Source organism: Botrytis byssoidea (assembly GCF_014898295.1).
Source record: "Botrytis byssoidea strain MUCL 94 chromosome Unknown BBYS_004, whole genome shotgun sequence".
NCBI lineage: Eukaryota > Fungi > Ascomycota > Leotiomycetes > Helotiales > Sclerotiniaceae > Botrytis > Botrytis byssoidea.
In genome coordinates, this window is record NW_024065845.1 from 1,117,874 (window position 1) to 1,142,133 (window position 24,260).

The following is a 24,260-nucleotide window of genomic DNA, read 5'->3' on the forward strand; positions in this document are numbered from 1 at the left end:
TATGATGGTGGAGGAATAAAAAATAAAAGGAATCCGATCATACAGCGAATCTTGACGTATGAACCACTCACCCATAGTCTCTTCCGCACATAACCCTCTTCTTTTTCTTGTACCGATGAACCAACGCGCTATTTAACAAAAATGAATAGCTCTTATTATATATAACACAGGTTCCCCTAACATAATAACAATATCTCTGGATGACACAGATCTGCCATACCATCGACTGTATTTCAGAAAACAGCATATATATATCGACGTAAAAACTGATTATCCATCCACCCACCCATCCATTCATCCCCACAAAAACAACATCATATATTCATACATCTCACACAGAAACACGAAATACCCAATCGCCTTCCTAGACAAGCACCTACCTAGTATTCAGACGAATAGGAATAGGAATCCTACTCTTCTCAGGTACAACCAAAAACAAAAAGATATCTTTCTTCCCATCTCCCCATCTCCCCATCTATACTTCCATCCCCCACTCCATCTCTCACTCCCTCACTTCCCCCCCAATCACTTCTCCATCCTACATCCCCTATTCACCAACCTTTACCTCTACCTCTACCTAATATATACCAAGTACTTTTCCATCCCAAAGAAAGAAAACCCCGGTAATATCATTTGCCAGCCAGCCTAGTAATCTAGCGAAACTTCGAAAGATCATTTCGATAAATGCTCTCCAGAACAAATTCAGCCAATGTCGAGAAAACATTGTAAATCCATTGCGAGTTGATCCAATTTCCGACCCTGATGCATGATTGTCGTAAGTAAATTCGGTTCATCCATTGTCACTGATATTGTCATTGACATCGACATTGGTATTGACATTGCTTACATATCTCACCCTCACCCTCACACCAACCCTACCCCTCATACCCTTCCATATCCACACCAAAACCAACACCTTCAACAGTATGAAATTCAATTCATGTATTTATTTCGCTATCATTTCTGATCCTAATAAACTATCATCTCATCTATGGTCAACTTAGTAAAACGTCCTCGATTCGTTAGTCTTGATAGTATAAAAAGTATGCCTCCCCTCCCTTTCTGATTCTATGACGAAGTACAAGCACAGCAATCACCCCCCGCCATTGTATCATCCAAAAGAACCACAGCAACACATATACCAATTCTCGATTCGAGTCATTCATTCCACCATCAATCCCATCCCTATTACGCCATTATTCACCCCTCATAATATCTCGAAATCTGTCGCAATAGCTTAATCCATCACAATTGTACTCCCTCAATCAAATTCCGTGATCAAACAATCGGAGCTTGTACATTAACTTGTTGAGGCTGTAGAGTTTGCTCCGATTTGGCATATCTGGCTGCTTTGGCCTCATCAAATCTCCAAATTCCACCAGTTTTATCCTCATCAGCTGTTAATTGGATACAAGGAGCCAATGTTTGTAGGATGGGACAACTATCCATCTTGGTGAAATATCTTCTCTCCCAAGTTCTTCCCTCATTCTTTTCCTTCAATCTAAGTTCTCGCTGAGAAACTTCGATTTTGGTCTTCTCGTTACCGGTTGTATCCATGTCGCCGACTGCGATACCAGCGGCGACCTTGGACCACGCACGCCGCGATTCTAACGGATCTTGTGCCTCGATTGGTGCAACGATGAGTGGAGTGGTAGGTGCTGCATCCGCATCATACGAGTCTATCAGACCACTCTTCTTCCCACCTTCTCTAATCTCAAATTGTTTGGTCCATTGTCCAGTTACGGTATATAAGGTGTCCTTTTCTTTACCAGTAGGGTATAATGTAGCGGTGAAACTGTTCTTCTTGCCAGATAACCATCCTTTGCCACTATAGTCAATCTTGGCTGTAAATCCTGAACTACTTGTAATGTACGATTTGGCTTCGAGCTCGACGAATGGGGAGCCAAAGATTAAACCTTCAATGTGAAGATTTGGAAGAGTGATGAGGTAGGTTTCGTTGTAAGCGGGGATACTGAAGACTGCATGCCCAATTTGTTTAACGTTAATGGTTCGAGAGAATGATGCCTTTTGAGCATTGTATCCTTGTAGGTATACGCCGTGTCTCTTGTTGGAAATTTGATATGCGGTAACAGGTGGATGATGGCTAGAGGTAATATTAGAGATGGCACTTTAGATATATCTGGAAACACATTAATTACCTGACCTGCTCAGAAATAAGCTCAGTCGTTCCACAAGCATCTTCCCACTTTCCAAGGAACAACTCCCCTAAGAAAGGGTTCAATGGCTTCTTCTCATTTCCATATTTGTCACTTCGGCTGGCATATTGTTGTTTCAATGTGCTCAAGAACCATTTCAAGACCAAAAGTGCTCGTTTCTGAGGGTCCTTCTCTGCAGCAGGTGCGACAAATATATTGGGATGTTCTGCCCAATATGAAGAGAACTCAGTCAATGATGTCGATGACAGAATGAATGGTGGAGCTGTCAACGATGATAAATCTCCATTGAACGAAGCGATGGATTTTAAAAAAGCACTCCAAGATCCTTTATTTTGCGCAGATACGCCAGCTCCTTCAGTTTCGTTTGCAGACATCTTTGATAGTATTGTTTGTTGTTTGTGGAGGAGATTATTGAATTGGGAGGTATTGAAGTCTGGAGTTTTGTGGAGGAATTTGAGTTGCACTGATTCAGTTGTGGAATATAAGGATTTGTTGGAAGAATAGCGCCTTAAAATGGACGATTAATGTGTATGGAAAACAAAAGGTATTCAACGAATAACAATTGTAGAAGAGAAGAATGACAAGAAAACAAGAATATTTGAGAGGAAGAAGGAAAAGGAAGGATTGTCCTTGTGATATTAGTACCAACGAGGTTCGTGATGGGGGGATGAGGAGACGAATACCTGGTATGTATAGATGGATGATTGTATGGATGTATGGGATCTTTCTAAGGGTATTGGGGGTATTTGGTATTGGGTATTTGGTTAACTAAGGAGTTCGTTCTTCTTAATTGACCTGACCAGGGATTTGATCAAAGCTTGGCATTTGCCCCTCGAATTGATATTTTGTCCCCTTCGCTTGTGGAGAACGTCATCTACAACTGCACTGCCCGTTTTTCTTCCGTGATGGGGATGGCTCGATGGTAGGAAGAAGGAATTCAAGTTCACAGCCAGGCCAGGTCAAGTTCCGTAGATTGGAGAGATGATTTCTACTGGCCACACTATTTCACCAGACGAACTTTGCTTGACGGCACCCTTTTTTGATTGAAATTGATTGTACCTGCAGATTGGAAACGAAGGAAGAGAATGAGAAGCATAGGTAAGCCAACATGCTACTCTATACTCTATGAGAAACGGTCATCCGAGCTGTTGCTACCCAAGGAGCCAGTTAGGTACAGGTCTATCTACGGATACAATCTTCATCAGTCTATTTATTAGGTACTACCAACACAATATATTATATTTCATCGATATCTTCAATATCTTTCAATATCATTAACATTATTCCAATCTCGCTATCCGTCCCACTCGTACATATCAAGTGGAGAGCTCAAGCAAACCCAATCAATCATAAATTACCTACGATGTATGAACCTACGACACAAGCTATCGTCTTTCTTAGTACTCACGTCTCCATTTCTTTTACTTCCTGCCACGAATCATCTCCTACTCCGGGTATTATATGATTGGTTCAAACAACCAACCATCTGTGAATCTCTCTTTTAACCTTTTTCGTCATATTAGAAATTCAAACTTACTGGCTGATCACACACAACCACCTTCGAAAATCATGTCGTCCACCTACAACCCTTAACTCGTATTAATTACTCGTAGTTCACTAGGTATTTAGAAAAACAGACCGTGTTTCGTAGGTGGCTTATCATTTAACCAACTTGAATGGGTGAGTTTAACGGCCAAACGGATCGATGAGTAGATTTATCTGTTGAACCTGATAAGAGCGCTTAATCAGTGTGAAGGATCCGGCTATTTGTTCATGTTATTCTCTTTTTGAAAAAAATTATGTTGATGTCATCTTGAGAGAAGATTCAAAAGATTCATAATAGCACCACACTTCACATGCAATATAAACAATCAAATTTGTCCATCATGGTAAAAAGTTTTCTCATGGCAATTCGTTGCATTTATAGGTTTGACCAAAACTCCACCACCCCAACCACCATTTCTCCGCACTTCGTTATGTATTCCATAACAATGTCCTAAACCGTGTAAATTTTTGAAACGCAATCTGAATATTCGCTAGTCATTATAAATTCATAGCTGTCCTGCAGTGTTGAAATCCTTAAGACCCTCGGCAAGACGTTGGGACATGGTTTTCTCTCCCTCACGAACCCAAACACGGGGACTGTCATAGTATTAGTATACATTGTTGTCAAGAAATTAGGGGATGAAGAATGCTTACTCGAACTTCTTCTTGTTTGGCTTATCTGGTCCATCTGGGTTACCAACTGGGGTCATGAGATAGTCCTTGTTCTTAAGGACGTAGTCACGGATACCAGTGAGGTAAGCGAATTGCATATCGGTATCAAGGTTGACCTTGACAACACCGTATGAGATGGCGTCCAAGAACTCTTGCTTGGAAGATCCAGATCCACCGTGGAAGACCAAGAAGACTGGCTTATCTTCCTTAGCTCCAATAGCTTGCTTGACATGGGCTTGGTGCTTGCCGAGGAGCTCTGGGCGGAGCTTGACGTTACCTGGCTTGTAGACACCGTGAACGTTACCGAAACCAGCGGCGATCGAGAAGTATGGGGAGATTGGGGAAAGAGCTTGGTAGATGGCAAGGATATCCTCTGGTTGAGTGTAAAGGGAGTTGTTGTCAACATCCTCGTTGTCGACACCGTCCTCTTCACCACCGGTAATACCGATCTCCTACAAAATGAATTAGTAGCTGTCATCTCAAACCTCCCAAATTACTTGGCGTACCATCTCGAGCCATTGCTTCATTGGTGCAGCTCTCTTCAAGTATTCAGCAGTGGTCTTGATGTTGTAGTCAACCTCCTCCTCGCTCAAATCGATCATGTGGGAAGAGAACAAAGGCTCGCCGTGCTCCTTGAAGTATTTCTCATCGGCATCGAGAAGACCATCCAACCATGGCAAGAGCTTCTTGGCGCAGTGATCAGTGTGGAGGACAACTGGGATACCGTATGCTGGTGCGAGAGCACGGATGTAGTGAGCACCGGCGATACCACCAGCGATGGAAGCCTCTTGGTTACCGTTGGAAACACCCTATAAGATGATTAGATATCGTAAGTTTTGATGGAGTAGCAATCTTTTCTAACCTTTCCGGCGAAGTAAGCGGCACCTCCTTGGGACATTTGGAGGATAATTGGGGACTTAGCATCGCGAGCAGCTTCGAGGGATGCTACGACAGTGGAGGAAGAGGTAACGTTCTGCCACAGTTAGTTTATGTCTGCACACACGTTCTTTCAAAAGTGTCATAACATACAATGGCTGGAATGGCAAAGTTGTGCTCTTGAGCGTAGTTGAAAAGCTTGAGGACATCATCACCAACGATGACTCCGGACTTTCGGCTGAGAACGTCTGTGCAACCCATATTTTCGATTGTGAATGTGAATGTGTAGTTGAAGTTTGAGGTTTGTAGTTTGTAATTTGTAATTTGCAAAAAAGGGGTATCTGAGATTTGGAGAAAAAAAGTGTCAATAAATGAGTAAAGTCGTTGAACAAGATGGAAAAGGTTTTCTTTAGTAGAAGGTCATAGAGAGGGGTGGAGTATTTTGGATTTTCAGGACCGATACCGTCACTTGGTAAATGACGCTAATGGTGGGGGGCTGTTTCCAAATGGAATCCTCAACATATCAATTTGTTGGCATTCATTGGTCTTGAATCAAAAAGATATGGAACCCCGAGTTGAAGCTCAGTGAATGTGACGTACCCTTTTCACTTATTTCTTTCCAATGAATTCTGCACCTTTGACTTTTCAATGGGTCAAAGTTAAGTATAGATAGGCTGAGGTAGGTAGATCCAATATTTACGATTCAAGCTGGCGGTCGTGAAGGGGTGGAGGGGAGGGGAGGGGAGGTGCTCGGTAGGTAACTTCCATACTTTTAAAGTAAAATCGATGAAGTGTTTACAAGTGGGGTTCCGGCGAAATTGACCTCATAGCCATGGCAATACTCACCAATGTAGCATTACCGAAGAAACTACGGCGAGATCCTCCGATTCAACATGCTTCGTCTTTGTTTGAACTTCTTCCCCTCGGGCTTATTATTCGCTATCCTGGCATGCAACCAGAGGAAGCGAAAACTTTATTCCGGCCATAGCAGAGAGCTGGAGAGAGTAAGGTGTCGCTATGCTCGAAGGTCTACAGAGTAAATGAGCATTTTCAGAAGCAAGTCACAGAGTCATCAGGAGAAACGAGTAAGGTGGACGAGTAGATGCTGTATGTATAGAATAAATTGATGAACGAACCGGCGTTTTACAACCAATGAACTTTTTTCTACGACTGCACATCGAATGTTTGCGGCTGAACTTCTTACGCGAAGCATTTCTGCCTTCCCAATGACCTCTACCCCTTTCGATTCATGAATGAATGACAAAAATCGGTGCATTTAGGTGATATTTACTATTTCTCAACAAGTTAATCGAATCCAATGATGCATGTGTATTCTCTTTCCCATATGAGAAATGTATGTTATTACATCTAGGTATCACTCAAGTCCTCATCAATGTCTTTTTGATGCATCTTCAAACTCTAATCTTGAGCACTGATCTTGATCGACCTTCGAACAGCCTCAGGAGCTCCCCTGAGTTGTATGTCAATCTCAAAAATGCCCAAATGTTTGACACGGTCTTTCTCTTCCGTCTCCTGAACGAATTTGATATCCTCCGGTCCAAATACAACCCGCTTTCCTTCCGAGTCCTGACCTAAGATGGTCTTCATCTTTGCGGCTATATCCGTAGTTGATACCGATCCATAGATGGGTACCTTTTCTGGTTTCCCTGTACTATTCTTTGAAGCTGCAGCGGATATTGAAGAAGATGACGCTAGGGATGGTGAGACCTTCTTTACCGGTAGAGGAGCAACAGTAATGGCAGTCTCGAAGAAGTCTATATAAGGTGGTATCAAATCGGATAAGATAGCTGTGGAGCGTTCGGGCTATTCACAATCAGTCAGCAGTTCTTGTCTTTTAATTTGTGGAAAAATTGAAGGTAGACGTACGCTCAGCAATTCAAGCTCAACCACTTTCTTGATATTCAGTCGACGCTCTCCGCTGAGGAATTTTAATGCCTTCTTCTGATCTTGCACTGGCTCTATTCTGGCGGTTTTGCGCTTTCCAAAAGTACTATCGGGAAGAGAGACATTTTTCCTCGAACCAACTTGTTCAGATTCTGTAGGTGTCACATATACAGCAAATCCTCTGCCATACAGTTTATTTCGCATCAATCCGGGAGGAACTTGAACAATTCTTCCTATACCACAATTAGCCACCGGAGTTTTCATGGCTTTCAGGTACATGCAAACTTGCCCTTTCTGCCAATTCCTATGACAGGTTTCAGTAACTGAATTGTAACATTATGATCCTTTTCTTTCGCAAGCTTCTTCTTCCCTCGGACCTGCTGGCTGCCTGAGAATAGCAGTCCATCGCCGAAACTGCTAGTTGTCCGGCGTAGGCATGCTAGACATGAAGGTACTCGCGATTGTAATAATGAAGCCATTGAAAGACAATGAGTTGAGAAGACCTCCAAACAATCGTCGTGAGTTCAAATCGCCAAAAATATTTGGTTTTGCTTACTTGACACCTCAGTTTAATTCATTCACCCCTCCACTAGCGTCGGAATATCGGCATGAACAAAGACTGGGGTAACGACAAAATGAAGTCTGTATTGCCAATATTTGGTTCGGTTGATATTGATAAGAGATTTCGGAATACCTTCGTTTCACAAAGTGTTTCCCTCAGATCATTCATGACAGTCGGGCATTTTGTACTGTCTGCGGAGGAGGGATTTTAAGGAGTTGACACACAATCCATTGTTCCTACTGAGATCCGGAATAACTTTGGCTGCGGGGACTTGATCTCACATCACAGAACTTAGAGGCCTCAACTCCTTATTTTCTTGGACACAGAAAGAAGTCGCCCAAACGGTTTAATTCGAAGGTGTGTTTTGTGATGGAACAGTGACTATTGAAACTTCTTCCTTAGCCTTTCAGCATTACCTCTTTCCTCATAACCTCTTCTCCTCAACCTCATCTTTGATTGAACTCGTCCACCATCTTATCCGACCTCCCCCCGAAATTCCCGACGATCTTTAGTTTGACGAAAGTATGCCAGATAAACAATTCACGACTTTGACATATGCTGCGGGCGCCTCTCTAGCTGCAATTACACTCGTCTATGTGTTTGCGCCAACCTTCCTAATGGACGAACAAAACTCGTCATCCAATACGAGGAAGAAAGGAGTGGTAGGCTTGGTCAATACTGCCAATGATTGTTTTATAAATTCGGTGCTCCAGGCCCTTGCTGGTTTGGGCGACCTACGCATATATCTGATTCGGGAAACGCACAGAAGGGACTTGGATAACTCAGAGGTATACAGTCGAATTGTGGAGGACCCGGCGCGGCAGGGTTTACCAGCATGGAAAATAGAAGGTCTACAAAAGGGCTTAGTTACCACGGGACTGAAAGATATTCTGGACGCATTGAACGAAAGACCTTTATACAAGAAAACCATATCTGCTGGGCCATTTGTAACTGCACTGGAAGCTGCTTTTAAGCAGAGGATTAGCCGGCAACAACAGGACGCGCAGGAGTTTTTGCAAGTAGTGGCCGAGAGATTGAACGATGAGTATCATGCAGGCCACAGGGCGAGAAACCATGCAAGGGAATTGGAGGCTGCCACTCCAGAATTGCACTCATCAAAAGAGGAAATTGTAAATGAGGAGGAGTTGGGCCAGCTTAGTTTGAATGAGGCCGAGACCAGCTCTCCTGCGACAAAAGCGCCATCAGATTCTTCTCATAACTCAGAAAAGGCAAGCTCAACTTTGTCACGATCGCCTCAACAAGGCGGAGAGTTTAATAGTGAAGTTGATAAGGAAGATGGGTTCCCATTCGAAGGCGGTTCTGAGTCACAAATTGAATGTTTAACCTGTGGTTTCAAACCAAGGCCCACACAGACAACATTCTGCTCTCTTACATTGACTGTTCCTCAGGCCACATCTACCACATTAAATGCATGCTTTGATGGAATGTTTAAAACGGAATATATTGAGGACTTCAAATGCGAGAAGTGTAGATTATTACATGCCTTGGAAACCTTCGAACAAGAATATTCTCAATCGAATTCTCAAAAATTCAAGGAGAAGACTCAGATATCAATCGACAAACTAAAGGCTGCTATAGAGACAAACCCTGAAGCGGAGCTCCTTGATGTTGAATTACCAGATTCGAGATTTGCTCCGAAGCGAAAAATCGCCAAACATGTCCGTATTACCAAATTCCCAAAAGTCATGGCGGTTCATCTGTCGAGGTCAATCTTCGACTCCAGATCAACGACAATGAAGAATTCTGCCAAGGTGGCATTCCCTGAACAGCTCCCACTTGGAGGTTTATTGGACCGACGGAAGTACAAGCTTCTTAGTCTAGTCTGTCACAAGGGAAGTCATCATAGTGGACACTATGAATCTTTCCGGAGACAAAATATCGTTGCTCCATTTTCAACCCCAAATACTTTCCAACCGTCAGTGGCGTATGCCAGATCTTCAACTCATACCCCTTCATTACCTTCTACCCCTCAGACAAGCGCTACCCCAAGGGATGACGGGGATAACACTACCCTCTCATCTACTCCAGAATTATTGTCCCCAAAGACAGCCTCCACCACATCTCTTTCAAACACAAATGGGCGCCATTCGTTAGACTCTTCACTTAATAATAAACATCTCTCTGGCATTAATCCAACATCGGCCAGTTCCATTGCATCGTCGTCCAAGACAGCGGGTCCCACGTCAGCCCCTCAAGATTCCGATACTGGTAGCATCCGCTCCTTAGGACGTTCGGCTCGGAAAACTCTCTCCAAAGTTTCCAGTACAATCAGTCGATCATCCCCCGCTTCATCTTCGCCGAACTTATCTCCATCCAATCCAGAAATTAGCCGGACATCTTTGACAGAAACAGTTCGTACTAAGCGGAAAAAGAAGACGGTTGAAAGATGGTGGAGAATTAGCGACGAAAAGATAAAAGAGAGCAAGACTAGTGAGGTTTTGGGCATGCAGAAGGAGGTTTATATGTTGTTTTACGAGCTAGAGCGGGGAGAGGAAGATTCATAAAAGCATTTTGGGGGGATGTATTACATGGAAATATGGGGTTTAGGTTCTATTTTGTATATTGATTGAACATGTATTTGATACCGGAAGCAGGTCTGACTGAATAGATGAACATTAGATAGACCCAGCGAGAAAATATACTTTAAAGCGCTGGGAAATTATGCTATGAATTCTGAGTAATACAATTATTTGCATTATAAAATTCTTGACTATATCATAAATGACTACCAGCCAAACACAGGTCCTAGGGATCAGTTGTTGAGAAGAACCTCCAGGGCTTGTGATAATAGCATATTAGTCGCCCGAAAAGGGTTTGTGGTTATCAATCGTCCAAATGGAGTAACTGCTGAACATCGAAATCTTTACATTCACCGCCCTCAGATCTACCAAATCCACTCTCGACCAACCAAGCAATAAATTACCTACTTGCTTAATAAATCGATTGCTTATTATTATAAATTCTGCTTGAATCAATTTTTTGCTGTTTCAAAGTTCCCGTATTAACGTCCCAATACAATACAACAGCAGCTACGGGCTATAAATATTACCCTGGTTCACGCGCTCGCCCCTCCAAGCTCAGGAAAAACGCGCTTTTCGCGTTCTCATTCCACGAATTTCAAGATTCTCCAAACCGCGATCGATACAACACAATTGCATTGCAAGAGCACATCTTATGAATATGCGCGCAAATGGCTCCTGGCAAACAACCTCGATATGATAGCTCGCCTTCACCGCGCACGAGAGGAACTTTCCGCGCGAATAATAACGATAATGGGACTGACATATGGGGCAACAGAGCGAGGGGAGGGTCCGGAGATACCTGGATAAAGAAAATAATGGAGGACGATGAAAACAATGGGGAAGATGCGAGTGTAGATATCGAGGGTGTTACAAGAGATATTGGGAAGATGAGAGAGGAGGAAGCTAATGGGACGGGTAGGGGATGGGATACAGAGCTTGAGTTTACGGCTCGAAGTGTTGATATTAATCGTAGTCCACGACTGAAAACGAATGGTATACCAAGCAGGATAGAGGAAATTATGGAGCAGGAGAGGAGTTTTGTTGAAGATGACGAGGAAGAGGAACATGGAGAGGCAAATTATGTGAAGGTTCAAGAGAGGCCAGCGAGGAGAGGAAAGTCCGTTGATAATCCTGAAAGTCGTAATTTTTCGCGGCCAGTACAGGATGAGAATTCAAAAAAGGAGACAATTCAAGCAAAATCAGAGGAACGGAGAGAGCGTGTGCGGAGAGAATTGGAAAAACGGCGTGCGGAACGGAGACCAATTACTTCGTACGAGAGTGAAGATAATAAGATTCCCCAAGACAGGCAGGAAGGAGCACTGCGGAATAGGTTGCCCCGGGAACAAAGATCAAAAAGCGGCGACTTCTCGAAAAGCAATTCATTCCATGTCGACAATCATGTACGCAGTATCCGTAATGACAAAGAAAATGTTATGCCGCAGGAAGAGAGACCATTATCCCGACTAGAAAGAAGGTTCCAAGGGGAAGATGGCTTGAAATCACTACAGAGGGCCCGTGAAAGCAGATCAAGGACCGATTACGACCAGAAGGTTCCAGAGAATACCGAACCACAGACGAATCATGAATCCAACGGTAGAGTTCTAGAAAATGCTGAACCACGGCCAAGGGCTGAATATAGCCGCAGAGCACTAGGAAATTTTGAGCCACGATCTTTGGAACGTTTTAGAGCCAACGACAAAACTGATAAGATGCACGAAAAAACAATACTTGATGAAGGAGATGGATTACATGGAACGCCTATTACAGTATTTCCAGAAAATGAGGCACGTCCAAATTCAACGACTTCTAAACAAGAAGATTCCCTTCAGATCTTAAGGAATCTCTCTAAAGCCATTACGGGTACAAGTGGAAGCGGGAGAAATAGTTCCGATAAATTAGATAATGATCTTGAAACTCCGGTATCATCAGAAAGATCTCCCTACGAGCTTGAACAGGTCTCTGGGAGGCTTCCAGACTCTGCACCCACCCCACCTCCATCAGCGCCTATCAACCCCCTCCTATTGCCCACCCCCAAAGTCACAGGTGGGTGGATCGAAACCCCTGCACCACCGCGAATGCGCACCAACGGTAGAACACCCAAAGAACAACCTCAGATCAAAGAGGAACCTTCCTCGCCCCGCAGCCACAGTGAGCCTTCCAAGCCTTCCCAGTCACAGTCGCGATCCCGTCCAACTCCAATAAACAGTGCCCCTACCATCTCCGCCGCTGCCGACCTCCAACGTATAGAAAAAGAAGCTCGAGTCGACGATTCCACTACAATCGATCGAGACTTCTCCCTATTTTTGAAAAATCAAGCTACGTCTCCAAATTCTGAAACCGTAGAAATCAATCTCGATTTCGATGAAAATGGTCAACCACTTTCTCACGAAGAGAAAGAAAAAAAGCTGGAGGAACTTGCGTTCCTTCGTATGAATCGGAGTTTAAAACACACTACGAGTAGTATACGAGATGCGAGACATGGCATTGAAAGACTGGAACAGCAAGTCTCTTCATCAGGTCCACGTTCGCACTCACCCAAAGAACTCGGCCTCCCATCCCCCAAAACATCATCTCGTCCCTTTTTCCTAGATGCTCCTTTAAACCCTGCCTTGAACCCGAATGTTCACTACCTCATGATACCCCTTCCCCGCCTCCGTCGCCCTGGAACTAGAAATTTTACCTGGTTCGGATTACTATTTACCATCTTCGTAACGTGGTTTGTAGCTGAATGGGCTATGTGTGAAACGTATTGTCATCCCAAATACTCGAATAAAGATGTTTGGCACCCTTCCGATCCGTTTTGGCCTTGGGCTATTCCTACCAAAATGGATCAGTGGACGGGGAAGGTTGTCAGTAGGGGCATAGGAGATGCGTGGGATTGGTGGGAGGGGTATGATGAGGAGATCAGGATTTGGAAGGAGAAGATGAAGAGGGAAGGAGTGACGACACCTAAAGTTGTGGGGCTGGGAGATGATGAGGTGGTAGACGAAGTTGTGGAAAATCACGGTAAAGATGATGGAAGGAAAGGAGGAAGCAGCTGGTGGAGCTGGGATAATGATGAGATTTTGTAGCAATGCATCAGTATAGTTTAGCGTGCAAAACGTGCTTGGATCAGTTGATAGACATTTGGTGTTTAAAAAGATGGACAAATTCATGGCGGCGTTCGGGGAAAGTTTAATCCAGGAATTAAACATGCCATGTTGCATTGTTGGGATGTGTACCTGACCTGGAATTCTCATGGTTGGATAGAGTCAGATGGTGTATGGCGCAGTGTTTAAGCTTGGTCAAGTTAGTGTGCTGGATGCCTTTTGGAGCAACCGAATGGAATGGAATGCACATAAATTCACTGCTACATTTCTCACAGATCTTAGATTCAAGCGAAAGGTGAAATGTTAAATGCATGTGAGTTGGGCAGAAGGATGAGTGATATTAAAACCACGGCATTTTAGATACCTAGGTAGTTCTAGGACACGCACCAAACCTCTCAAAAAATCTCTAATCTCTGTCAGAAGATCCATATGAGTAAAAATTTATTTTTATAGCTCAACGTATATGGGGCTTGGAAGCCGCTAGTCGCTTGAATGATTTTCAGTATTTCGTTAGTCCGACGAGGTGGAAATAACTTTTTAACTGATTGAAAATCCTCACTGGAATTCAACTTGCTCAGATTCAAGACCCTGCAGAGACTAGCGAGAGAAGCCAGTACGAACCTGCGTCTGGGTGTATTCTTGCCAACACCTACTCACAAAGTATACTTTATCTACAAGATTGGCATCAAGATCATTTCGACCTAGATTTTTGATTTGGAAACATTTCCTACGTGTTGATTGGTGTTGTTTCCATACGCACTTCTTTTGAGTTTATATGGTCAGTCGAATAGGTATGGTCCGATATGGAGAGGGCTTTATTTCCGCAGCTACCAGATGCATCTGCTGAGGCCGAAATTTTAATCACAACTGAGAGATTGAAGCAACAGATTCTGGAAGTAGCAATATCAATGACATGATATTCAAATTACTAGCCGAGAGTATTTGTTTCTTCCTGCGAGTAAGATGATTGCCCCAGTTCCAGCCCACCGTTGCTACTTCCTGAGCGCCAGCATGTCGTTCATCTGAATCAATTCACCTCTTCCCTTGCAGCAAATTCAACATTTCATACTGTCCCGTGGATCTCCCGTAATGGGTCTCCTCCACCTTGTTCTTAGCATAATCCGCATCCTTAAAATTCGGCGTCTTTCCCTTTGCCTTCTCAATCTTATACTGCAATGCCGTAATCATTGTGCCCGTTCTCCCATGCCCATACCCACAATGAACGAGTGTAGGTACTTTTGCATTCAAATACTCTTGATAGGCCGTTTCCATCTGATCCAGAGACGGCGGTGTATAGTCTGGCACGGGAAGATGTGTGTAGATGATTCGCGGATCGGCGTTGGCCAATTCGGCTTCAATCTTGAGACAGCTTGGTTCATCGCCGTTGAGACAAATCACGTGGCCGATATTGTGTTTGTGCAAGAATGCAATGCCCTTTGCGTTGATGAACTGGGAAGGGTCGCCTGGTGGGGAAACGTAGTTTGGAGAGGAAGAACGGTAAAGAGTGTACGGACCGAGATATCCAGTTACAGGTTTCCAGCGGTGAAAACCAGCCTCTTCGGCCTCGCTTTCGATGTCTTGGGCGATGTCATCGCTTTGTCTGTAGGCTTTGGTATTGGTGGTGGGGAGCATGTCTACTGCTTTGGGATCGTAAGTGAAACGAAGGCATGGTATTGTGGTATTTAGTACGGAGTGGGTGCAGTGTTTCTATATGTATTAATTGGAGGCAGTACAAAGGGTAGAAGGAACATAAAAGACAGAAAGAACACAAACAAAGAAAACGGATATACAGAGAACGAAAAGGCCACAAGAAGCGAAAAGAACATAGAAACTGAGCAAACATAGATCTTGAAGAGTTGAGAGAATGTAGACAATAAAGAGGGCAAAGGAATCAAAGCACTTGTTGTCAAACAGGTTCAAACTCAATATCTTTCAAAAAGTTTTTTTGAATCTCTTCAAAATTGATATGGCAGAATAAAGGAAATTTAGACTTATCATCATGAGTTAGAGTAAATAATGTAGCCTGGCATCTATAAAAAACAGTAGTCTTCAGAGATAATACTATACGGATATCTTTACTTAGTGTTGGGCCTGCTTTTCATTTGTAGAAAACCTATCCTGGCAGAAGTTAGAATTGAGCAATGTGGTTCAAAATTCCAAATAACATGTGAAGAATACAGATATACAGGGTAAGTAGTTGGTTATTGAGTATGAAGTTAATACAGTTTCCTAGCGGCTCCTACAAGTATTTAAACAGAAGATCATAGCAGACAGTAATTAGACTATCAATTAGCCGAGTCGCCCCTTTCCTTCAGGGAAAGAGACAAAATGAGGTTGCGAAGTGCTGTCATTGTGTCTCATATCAAAGTGTCTTGCTCCTATGGATCGAAATTATCAACTCTTTCAGAATGTTGTGTATGGTGTTTGTAGGCAATTAGGGATGGGGTTGGGTAAGATGGGTTTTTGTTGGTCAACATGTTTTCACTGTATAAATTATGTTAGTTGAATAAGATTATGTTCCTTGGCTAAAATGGAACGCATCTTAAACTTGCAACTATGAACGCATATGACTCGGGATAGTTCGAAGCAATGTAACAGACACTGTTCAGAAAAGCCCAAACCGTGTACGCCGGACCCTAGGCAACTTGCCAGAATTACGTATCAGTCTCATAAGAGCCTTCGATTTTTAACATAACGACTTGCCTGGTAGAAGAACAAGAAAGAGCCATGCTTCTGTGTATAACAATCAAGGTTATAGGACGGAGATATCTACAATTTGCCAATCGAAAAGCCTCTTAGTCAAAGGCAGACAAGTTATTAGAGGACATATTTTGAATTAGATATCACATTGGCAGAATAACCATGGAACCTTTAGATGCGCCAGAAAAATTTATACATCAAGGTATTGACAATGTGTGAGTGCAACTCATACTCAACCAGCAGCAATTTCCTCTTCTTGATCTTCCCACTCCCCCTTTTCTTCCATCTCCTCATTTAGCTCCATTTCTCCATCCCCTTCCAGACCTTCACTATCCCACTCATCGACGTCCATTTCGTCATCATCTTCGTCTTCATCGCCGCCTTTCTTGTTACCAGCCTTAGCCTTCTTTTTTCTCTCGACATTCTCCTTCTGAATCTTCTTACGGACTGCCTTTTCTTGTCTCCTCTTCTCCCAGACCTTGTCCATTTCTTTGACTTCTTCCTTCGATTTATGAATATATTCATGCCACATAATTTTTCCGTCACATACGCCTTCCTCGACCTTTGTCATTCTTAGCTTCATTCTTGGTCCTAATTCCACCAATTTGATAGCCCGTTTTTCAGCACCACTCCTGGCACCCTTGGCTTGTCCATCACGGGTCTTTTCCTTTTGGCGCTTGTTGAGAATCTTGCGAGTGCGCGTCTCAACCACTTCAACCTCTGCGTCGGTATCAACCTCACTTCCACTTGTATTATCTGTCATATATCCAGCCCCGTCTTCTCCGATCATGTAATCGGCGATATCTTCCAACTTCCCGAGGTTTGGTATTCCCTTCCTTGGATTTTTTGAATGTAAATATTGTTCGGCAGCGTTCAATCTTCGCAATGGCTTCGAAAGACCAATTCGTTTGGTTGTTATTGCGTAATGACGAAGGTTAATGGTGTATGTGCCATCATCTTCAGCTTTAGTTGGCTCGCGATTGAGAAGCATAACTCTGCGAATCGATGTTAACGGTGTGACATTAGGAGAGATCGGTGGGAAAAGAGATTGGAAAATGGTGGTTGTGAGCGATTCGAGATGTTTGGGTATCTTGTTTTCGGAACTCGATTCTGACGCAGGAGATATGAAATTATTCATCACAAGCTGATTTGGTCAGTTATTACCCACTTGATCGACACAAGATACTGTAAACGTACCAATGGAGGTGTTGTATATTCTTTTCCACCACCTTTAGGATGCTTCAATGCCTTCCTCACATCTTTACATAGAGAGTATTTCTCTACATGGAAATGTAATGTTGGACCTCTTGGTGTAAGAGCAAGTCGCATGTTTGTATTTCCGGCCTCTGATCTCGAGAACAACATAAGATGGCTGACACCCAAAGGACCTGCCATTGTGAGATAATCTCTCAACTTGTTTGCTCTTCTCTCCTTCAATCTTGAGGCCGTATCTGGTTCCATCATCCGTCTAACATCCCTCACCAATTGACTAACACTTGGTCCGACTTCTCCTGCACCAGCTCGAATTACCATGCTTTTCGGGGATCGTGAAGCTTGAGAAGCCGGAGTTCCCTTTGCTCCAGCTGGATTATTGGCACCAACATGGGTGCGCTTCTTAGTACGTCTTCTCGCCATTTTTGTTGTTCTGAATTGTATGATGTTATTTCTTTAGGACTTTCTCCTCCTAACATTTTCTTAAAGGTAGAAACTTTTTTGCGCGGCCAATCAGATAAGCGGATCCGATAAGCCCGATAAAAAATTATTTTCTCTAGCCTTTCCTAGCTCTTCACTCTCAATCCATAACCACATCACCGAAAAGATTGCGCCAACATTGAGAATTGTATTAATTGAAGACTTTGGTCCAATACACTTCTTCGCATTAGTATCTAAACTGACAAGATAACAATCATGTCTTCCGTGAAGCGGAGGAAGACCGATGAAAATCCATCTTTGGAGGGTGTGAAATCGAAGAAGACAAAAGAGTCGAAAAAAGGCTCCCCCACACCTTCCCCAGAGCCAATTGAGGGTACTGAAGATAACAGAGTTATCGAAGAGACTGAGGAAGTTGAGGAAGTTGAGGCTCCAAAGTCTTTTAAAGATTTGGTGCGTAATTACTTGTCTATCGCAAGATCTCTTACTTACGATTCCAGGGCATCGTCGACTCATTATGCGAAGCATGCGACACTTTAGGATACAAGGCCCCAACTCCCATTCAAAGGGAATCTATACCACTCGCGCTTCAAGGCAGAGATTTGATCGGTCTGGCAGAGACCGGTAGTGGAAAAACTGCTGCATTTGCTTTACCAATTCTTCAAGCTCTACTCGATAAACCACAACCTCTCTTCGGATTAGTATTAGCACCGACTCGCGAACTTGCATATCAAATTTCTCAACAATTCGAGGCTCTTGGGTCTGTTATAAGAGTAAAATGTGCTGTCATAGTTGGAGGAATGGACATGGTACCGCAATCAATTGCTTTGGGTAAAAAACCTCACATTATCGTTGCCACTCCTGGTCGTCTCCTAGACCATCTAGAAAATACAAAAGGCTTTTCATTACGGTCGCTCAAGTATTTGGTTATGGACGAGGCCGATCGACTACTTGACCTAGATTTCGGACCCATTCTCGACAAAATCCTGAAAGTCTTACCCCGAGAGCGACGAACATATCTCTTTTCCGCGACTATCAGTTCTAAAGTCGAAAGTCTTCAACGAGCAAGTTTGAAGGACCCATTACGAGTAAGCATCAGCAGCAACAAATATCAGACTGTCTCGACTCTTATTCAAAACTACATTTTCATACCATTAGTTCACAAGGATACATACTTAATCTATCTTTTGAACGAGTTTGCAGGTCAATCCGCCATCATTTTTACACGGACAGTCAACGAGACGCAGCGAATAGCAATTTTGTTACGAACGCTTGGATTCGGAGCCATTCCACTGCATGGACAACTTTCACAATCTTCTCGCTTAGGTGCTTTGAATAAGTTTCGTGCAGGTTCAAGAGAAATCCTTGTTGCAACGGATGTCGCTGCTCGTGGTTTGGATATCCCCTCGGTTGATGTAGTGTTGAACTACGACATTTCACAGGACAGTAAAACATACATTCATAGAGTTGGACGTACTGCTCGTGCAGGAAAATCCGGACACGCAATTAGTTTTGTGACTCAGTATGATTTGGAGATTTGGTTGCGTATCGAGGCAGCATTAGGAAAGAAGCAGGAGGAATACCCGACGGTGAAGGATGAAGTTATGGTCTTCAAACCTAGGGTAGAAGAAGCTCAAAGACATGCTAGGAATGAGATGAAGAATTTGCACGAGGATAGAGGTAAGAAGGGCGCAGTATTGAAAGGAAGAAGACCTGCCAACGGTGCTAAAAGAGGTCGTGATGAAATGGATAGAGAAGAAGGCTAGACCTGCACATGTATGTGATTGTGGGAAAATAAAAGGACCAATACTTAATGTAATATTCAGTGTATTTCAAATTTATTGACAGCTTTTTGAATTGCTTGCCATCCATTGATCATGATATTGCTTTGCCCTACAATGTCTCGAGAATGTGCAGCCCCGGTGAGCCTACATCTCGGTGATTGCGTTCGCCGAGCCGAGATGCGCCAAAAAATCTGGGGTAGCGGGGCAATAATTACAGTTAACAGCACTCGGAATCAAGCTCTGATCAACCTCTATTTTACATTGATTGTTATCATGACTACTTCGCTTTGTTCACGGTCGCTCCTTAAAGCTTCCCGTGTATTATGGCGTTCCGATGGCTTCACTTCAGCCACTAGGCATATCAGACGCAGAGGATTGGCAGATGCCTCTACGAATGACATGACACTACCTCTGAAAGGGTACAAAGTATTGGATATGACTCGGGTCCTTGCAGGTGTAAGTCCAAAATATTAACAGCTATATAACCCTTTCCTAACCATTGACAGCCATACTGCACACAAATATTAGGAGATCTTGGGTATGATTTGGCATTCCTTATGTCGTTATCTAAGCTCATAAATATAGTGCAGAAGTAATTAAAATCGAGCATCCGACGAAAGGTGATGATACTAGACACTGGGGACCTCCCTATGCAAAATACTTGGATGGATCAGGGAAAGAAGGGCCTGGAGAAAGTGCATACTTTTTTGCTGTAGCTTGACCTCATATTCCAATACACCGCAAGTTTCACAGCTCACCAATTACCAGGTTAACCGGAACAAGAAGTCCCTCGGGTTGTCGTTTAAACATCCATCGGCAGTCAAAATCCTCCATAAGCTCGCTGCAGAAAGTGATATTCTTGTTGAGAACTATCTACCAGGTTCACTGAAGAAATATGGGATGGACTACGAAACACTGAGAGAGATAAATCCACGACTGATATACGCTTCTATCACCGGCTATGGTCAAACTGGTCCATATCGAAACCGAGCCGGATACGATGTTATGGTTGAAGCTGAGATGGGATTGATGCACATCACTGGAAGTAGGGACGGACCTCCCGTGAAAGTGGGGGTTGCCGTAACGGATTTGACGACTGGCTTGTATACTAGTAACAGTATTATGGCTGCTTTACTGGCAAGAGGAAGAACAGGACGGGGGCAGCACATTGATGTTGCCCTATCAGACTGTCAAGTTGCCACATTATCGAATCTGGCGAGTTCGTGTTTGATAAGTGGGGAGAAGGATGAAGGGAGATGGGGCACTGCTCATCGTAAGTGATTCCAGCTCTTGTCGACAACTTTATCCAATAACAGTGCTAGCATCTATCGTACCATATCGTTCGTATAAGACGAAAGATGGTGATATTTTGTTCGGTGGAGGGAATGATAGATTATTCGGACTTCTATGCAATGGCCTTGGACGCCCAGAGTGGAAAGAGGATCCCAGATTTGTCGTTAACACAGCAAGAGTTGCCCATCGAGCAGAGTTAGACAGCTCGATAGAGAAGATCACTCAAGACAAAACTACCAAAGAATGGCAGGATATTTTTGAGGGATCCGGATTACCTTATGCAGCTATCAATGATGTCCAAGGAACATTGAATCATGAGCACGTGTTAGCAAGAGATATGGTAAAAGAGATGAATCACGAATATTGTGGCCCTATTAAGATGGTCAACACTCCTGTAAAATACAGTGAGAGCAAGCCGAGTATACGAACAGTACCTCCTATGCTAGGACAACATACAGATGAGATTCTTCGAGATATTTTAGGGATGGATGAATCTGATATTGAAGCATTGAAGGCCGAAGGAGCTGTAAGATAGAATTATATAGATATCCTAGACATTCAAATACTATAATTGCCCTCTATAGATGTCGTTGGGTCTTGTTGCTCTTCAACACACAAGGCATTAGGCTAATTTGTAGGGAGGAGTTCAATGCGATTTTATCTCATCACATGATTTTTAAACATGTGATTGCCAGTTTATTCATCACCAGACCACTTTTGTACTCTCTCATAACGACATCTACAAGTCCTTCTTAGAGCATCAACTCCTACACTTTTCGACAGGCTGAAGCCGTATGTTCAGAAGCTCCGTCATAATTATATTTTGCTGGGATCTATCAGTGCGCGTGCCAACACGTCCAGTACATCAATTGTTTTTGGCCCTTACCATTCAAAATATCACGGCATTCAATTAGTCAATTGACTTCGGTCAATCAGAACTTTACTCTTTCAATCTAGCTCATTGATTCTAGACATTCATCACGTTTGCTGCGGCACGGTAGCTTTGTTAATTCTCGCCGGCGCAAATATCGTTGCCTCCACTGAATATCAAGCAACCACGACAGACATGGACGCGCCAAATGATGCTCCAGCTTCTGCAAATGGACCAAATGATACAACCATGGGCGAGTCGTCCCCTCCTAAATATGTCCCTCAATTCTCTGCCGCGACCGAAATGATTCTTCAACGCATGAGAGCAGGATTATCTGGTGGGCTATCTAGTATTGGCATTACAGGGACACCACCGGGCTATGAAGAAATGCGTAGGAACGTCATGTCGGGGATGAAAACTACGCAGAATATGCAAATAACTACACCACCACCAAGATATCAAACTAGCAAAAAGTCGACGCCCAAATCCAATGCTACACCCAGAACACCTAAAGTTGAGTCTCCGACTGTATCATCAAATAGTGCAGGAACCAAAAAGAAGCGAAAAGGACTCAAGACAGGACAAAAGCGTAAGAGAGTCAAGGATGATAGCGAAAGTGCGGATGAATCTGAAGCTTTGAGTGGTCTAGGCGGAGATTCGGACTCGGATGATTCAAGCAGTGCGATGGAAATGCCAAAAATTACACAAAGCGGAAGACAAATAGTGAAGCCAACTCAATTCGTACCTACCTTGCCTGAGACGAGCTCACGGAAACGATCCTCTACGTCAACAAATAAACGAACCCAAAATCAAGAACAAGCATTATGCAAGAGATGCGGTAGGGGCAATAGCCCTCAGAACAATATGATAGTTTTCTGTGATGGGTGCAATCTAGGGTGGCATCAAATGTGCCATGACCCTATAGTTTCAGAAGAAGAGGTGAAGGATGAACAGGCACCATGGTATTGTAATGATTGCGCAAGAAAGAGGGGTATTAAACCGGCACCATCTAAGACTGACGGTGTTAGCTGGGCCGGCAAAACACTCGATCAGGTATTTGTTTCATTTTGCTTTCATACACTAAACGTGCCAGCTAACAATATCCTGCAGAGGAGGGCATACCTAGCTTTACTGCCTCATCCCCAGCTAGTAGAGCTCCTGATTAAAGCTTCCATTCTGTACCCAGATATGCCTATATTCCCCGTCAATGCTCCGCCCCTCCAACCCCGCCAATCACAGAATTCATCTCGCCCCACAGCCAATCACATCACACAACCATTTCCTCCCTCCGCCACCTCCACAGCGGGTCTTTTCTCTCGTGCAGAATCAAATCCCAACGCACCAATGAACTTCATTCGCAAAGTTGCTTCCAATTCCACAGCCTCTAACATCAATCCTTCGCCAATGTTTGCCTCGTCATTCCCTCCGGCACCAGCTTTCACTCATGCTTCTTCCGCTCCGCCAACACTACCTCCACAGGCTTCGTCAAACCTGGAGTCAAATGGGAATACAAATGGGATGGAAAATGGCCAGGAAGTGTCTCAGGAAAGCAGAGAGTCCACACCAAATAGTCCACCATATCCCAAAGCTGGAACGGGTCTTATGAGTAAATTAGGCCCAGATGATGAGGATATAGAATGGTTGGTTGATAATGATGATTACGAGGCTTTTAGTCACACAGTATACGAAGATCATGGAGAAAGGGATTCTGGAGTTATATGAAGAGTGATTGTGTATAATTAATCAAGCCCGAAGCCGAAGAGTATATTAAGTAAGACAGGAGTTGACAGTAGATTTTTCTGAGGGTCCATAAGTCTTCGCGGGAAAAGCTCTTGTGGATAGATATGTATATCCTGAGCTGGCTTGGTGTACAGCTGCTTATGCTTCATTTATTGCTCGCGCCGGAAAGACATGTACATTATATTCCCGATTGGGTATTGCTAGCAGTGTGTGTATACATTTGGCATTATGTGTTTGGGCAATAAAAGAGAGATCGCTTCAAACGATGATTGCTTAGATGCTTCGAGGATTATGTCTAGCTCGACATCTGGGAAAGGTGATTCAAAAATGGAGATGTAATGTTAATGGGCTGAATTATGTTCTATGAATGCAAGTCATGATTCTCATAATTCATGTCGATGCTTCTGGTGTTTTACTTTCATGATAGGATGTGTTATGAGTTGGTACAGAGCTGAAGATGCGGACATGATCTTCAGCTGAGTTCATTCATCCTGGAAGGCCAAAGGGCAAGCTCTTGACATACTTGCTGTTCATATTCCAAGCATGTAGAGATAAGATACAATGCTGGGATAGTGGCTCAACTAACTCGGAGGAAGGGCGGGAGTTGAGGGGGAGGAGATAGGGACGATGAGAAGAGAGGGCGATGGACGGGGCCGAATGGGCATTCTAGTTCAAATAGAAAAAGGGAGAAGATAGAAAGCCAGATATTTCAAAGTATACTACTCCTTTGAGAAAGAAAATACGATGAGAAGTTTGAATCACTGATGAATGACGGTTTGTGATTAGTAAGCATGAAAACCCAATTACCACAGGAAGCCAATGCGTGCAACTTCCCTCGTCCATATGCATCCAG

At 43.5% G+C, this 24,260-nt stretch overlaps 10 protein-coding genes across 10 annotated transcripts; 5 read left to right on the forward strand and 5 right to left on the reverse strand.

Moving 5' to 3' along the window:
• Window positions 1-1,278: 1,278 nt before the first annotated feature.
• EAE97_002436 (uncharacterized protein) lies at window positions 1,279-2,551 on the reverse strand (the record flags this gene model as incomplete). The annotated part of the gene is made up of 2 exons (XM_038872947.1): window positions 1,279-2,104; window positions 2,160-2,551. 2 exons carry the CDS (start codon window positions 2,549-2,551, stop codon window positions 1,279-1,281), a joined length of 1,218 nt encoding a protein of 405 aa, XP_038736153.1.
• A 1,485-nt stretch (window positions 2,552-4,036) lies between these two features.
• Window positions 4,037-5,714, reverse strand: EAE97_002437 (uncharacterized protein). Its single transcript, XM_038872948.1, has 5 exons — window positions 5,424-5,714; window positions 5,257-5,367; window positions 4,901-5,203; window positions 4,377-4,846; window positions 4,037-4,319 (listed from the first exon to the last, which is right to left on the reverse strand). Exons 1-5 carry the CDS (start codon window positions 5,529-5,531, stop codon window positions 4,229-4,231), a joined length of 1,083 nt encoding a protein of 360 aa, XP_038736154.1. The 5' UTR covers window positions 5,532-5,714; the 3' UTR covers window positions 4,037-4,228.
• A 975-nt stretch (window positions 5,715-6,689) lies between these two features.
• On the reverse strand, window positions 6,690-7,654 carry EAE97_002438 (uncharacterized protein; the record flags this gene model as incomplete). The annotated part of the gene is made up of 3 exons (XM_038872949.1): window positions 6,690-7,094; window positions 7,158-7,404; window positions 7,461-7,654. The coding sequence occupies 3 exons, from the start codon at window positions 7,652-7,654 to the stop codon at window positions 6,690-6,692; spliced, it is 846 nt and encodes a 281-aa protein (XP_038736155.1).
• Window positions 7,655-8,261: 607 nt separating this feature from the next.
• EAE97_002439 (uncharacterized protein) lies at window positions 8,262-10,262 on the forward strand (the record flags this gene model as incomplete). The annotated part of the gene is made up of 1 exon (XM_038872950.1): window positions 8,262-10,262. One exon carries the CDS (start codon window positions 8,262-8,264, stop codon window positions 10,260-10,262), a length of 2,001 nt encoding a protein of 666 aa, XP_038736156.1.
• Window positions 10,263-10,948: 686 nt separating this feature from the next.
• EAE97_002440 (uncharacterized protein) lies at window positions 10,949-13,351 on the forward strand (the record flags this gene model as incomplete). The annotated part of the gene is made up of 1 exon (XM_038872951.1): window positions 10,949-13,351. The coding sequence occupies one exon, from the start codon at window positions 10,949-10,951 to the stop codon at window positions 13,349-13,351; it is 2,403 nt and encodes an 800-aa protein (XP_038736157.1).
• A 1,050-nt stretch (window positions 13,352-14,401) lies between these two features.
• On the reverse strand, window positions 14,402-15,001 carry EAE97_002441 (uncharacterized protein; the record flags this gene model as incomplete). Its single annotated transcript, XM_038872952.1, has 1 exon — window positions 14,402-15,001. The coding sequence occupies one exon, from the start codon at window positions 14,999-15,001 to the stop codon at window positions 14,402-14,404; it is 600 nt and encodes a 199-aa protein (XP_038736158.1).
• A 1,104-nt stretch (window positions 15,002-16,105) lies between these two features.
• EAE97_002442 (uncharacterized protein) lies at window positions 16,106-17,823 on the reverse strand. The gene is made up of 2 exons (XM_038872953.1): window positions 17,267-17,823; window positions 16,106-17,213 (listed from the first exon to the last, which is right to left on the reverse strand). The coding sequence occupies exons 1-2, from the start codon at window positions 17,702-17,704 to the stop codon at window positions 16,302-16,304; spliced, it is 1,350 nt and encodes a 449-aa protein (XP_038736159.1). The 5' UTR covers window positions 17,705-17,823; the 3' UTR covers window positions 16,106-16,301.
• Window positions 17,824-17,977: 154 nt separating this feature from the next.
• Window positions 17,978-19,485, forward strand: EAE97_002443 (uncharacterized protein; the record flags this gene model as incomplete). Its single annotated transcript, XM_038872954.1, has 2 exons — window positions 17,978-18,172; window positions 18,220-19,485. 2 exons carry the CDS (start codon window positions 17,978-17,980, stop codon window positions 19,483-19,485), a joined length of 1,461 nt encoding a protein of 486 aa, XP_038736160.1.
• Window positions 19,486-19,776: 291 nt separating this feature from the next.
• On the forward strand, window positions 19,777-21,422 carry EAE97_002444 (uncharacterized protein; the record flags this gene model as incomplete). The annotated part of the gene is made up of 6 exons (XM_038872955.1): window positions 19,777-19,959; window positions 20,010-20,041; window positions 20,089-20,215; window positions 20,272-20,776; window positions 20,826-21,322; window positions 21,381-21,422. 6 exons carry the CDS (start codon window positions 19,777-19,779, stop codon window positions 21,420-21,422), a joined length of 1,386 nt encoding a protein of 461 aa, XP_038736161.1.
• A 440-nt stretch (window positions 21,423-21,862) lies between these two features.
• EAE97_002445 (uncharacterized protein) lies at window positions 21,863-23,389 on the forward strand (the record flags this gene model as incomplete). The annotated part of the gene is made up of 2 exons (XM_038872956.1): window positions 21,863-22,720; window positions 22,778-23,389. The coding sequence occupies 2 exons, from the start codon at window positions 21,863-21,865 to the stop codon at window positions 23,387-23,389; spliced, it is 1,470 nt and encodes a 489-aa protein (XP_038736162.1).
• Between the last annotated feature and the right edge of the window lie 871 nt (window positions 23,390-24,260).

What these genes read in the sequence shown, in the direction of transcription:
- EAE97_002442 (XM_038872953.1), bottom strand. Translation starts at nt 17,704, where the DNA reads ATGGCGAGAAGACGTACTAAGAAGCGCACCCATGTTGGTGCCAATAAT. An exon ending in AATATACAACACCTCCATTG is followed by an intron (nt 17,214 to 17,266) that starts GTACGTTTACAG and finishes TGACCAAATCAG; the next exon opens with CTTGTGATGAATAATTTCAT.
- EAE97_002437 (XM_038872948.1), bottom strand. Translation starts at nt 5,531, where the DNA reads ATGGGTTGCACAGACGTTCTCAGCCGAAAGTCCGGAGTCATCGTTGGT. An exon ending in ACTTTGCCATTCCAGCCATT is followed by an intron (nt 5,368 to 5,423) that starts GTATGTTATGAC and finishes TAACTGTGGCAG; the next exon opens with AACGTTACCTCTTCCTCCAC. An exon ending in TGAAGCAATGGCTCGAGATG is followed by an intron (nt 4,847 to 4,900) that starts GTACGCCAAGTA and finishes TTCATTTTGTAG; the next exon opens with GAGATCGGTATTACCGGTGG.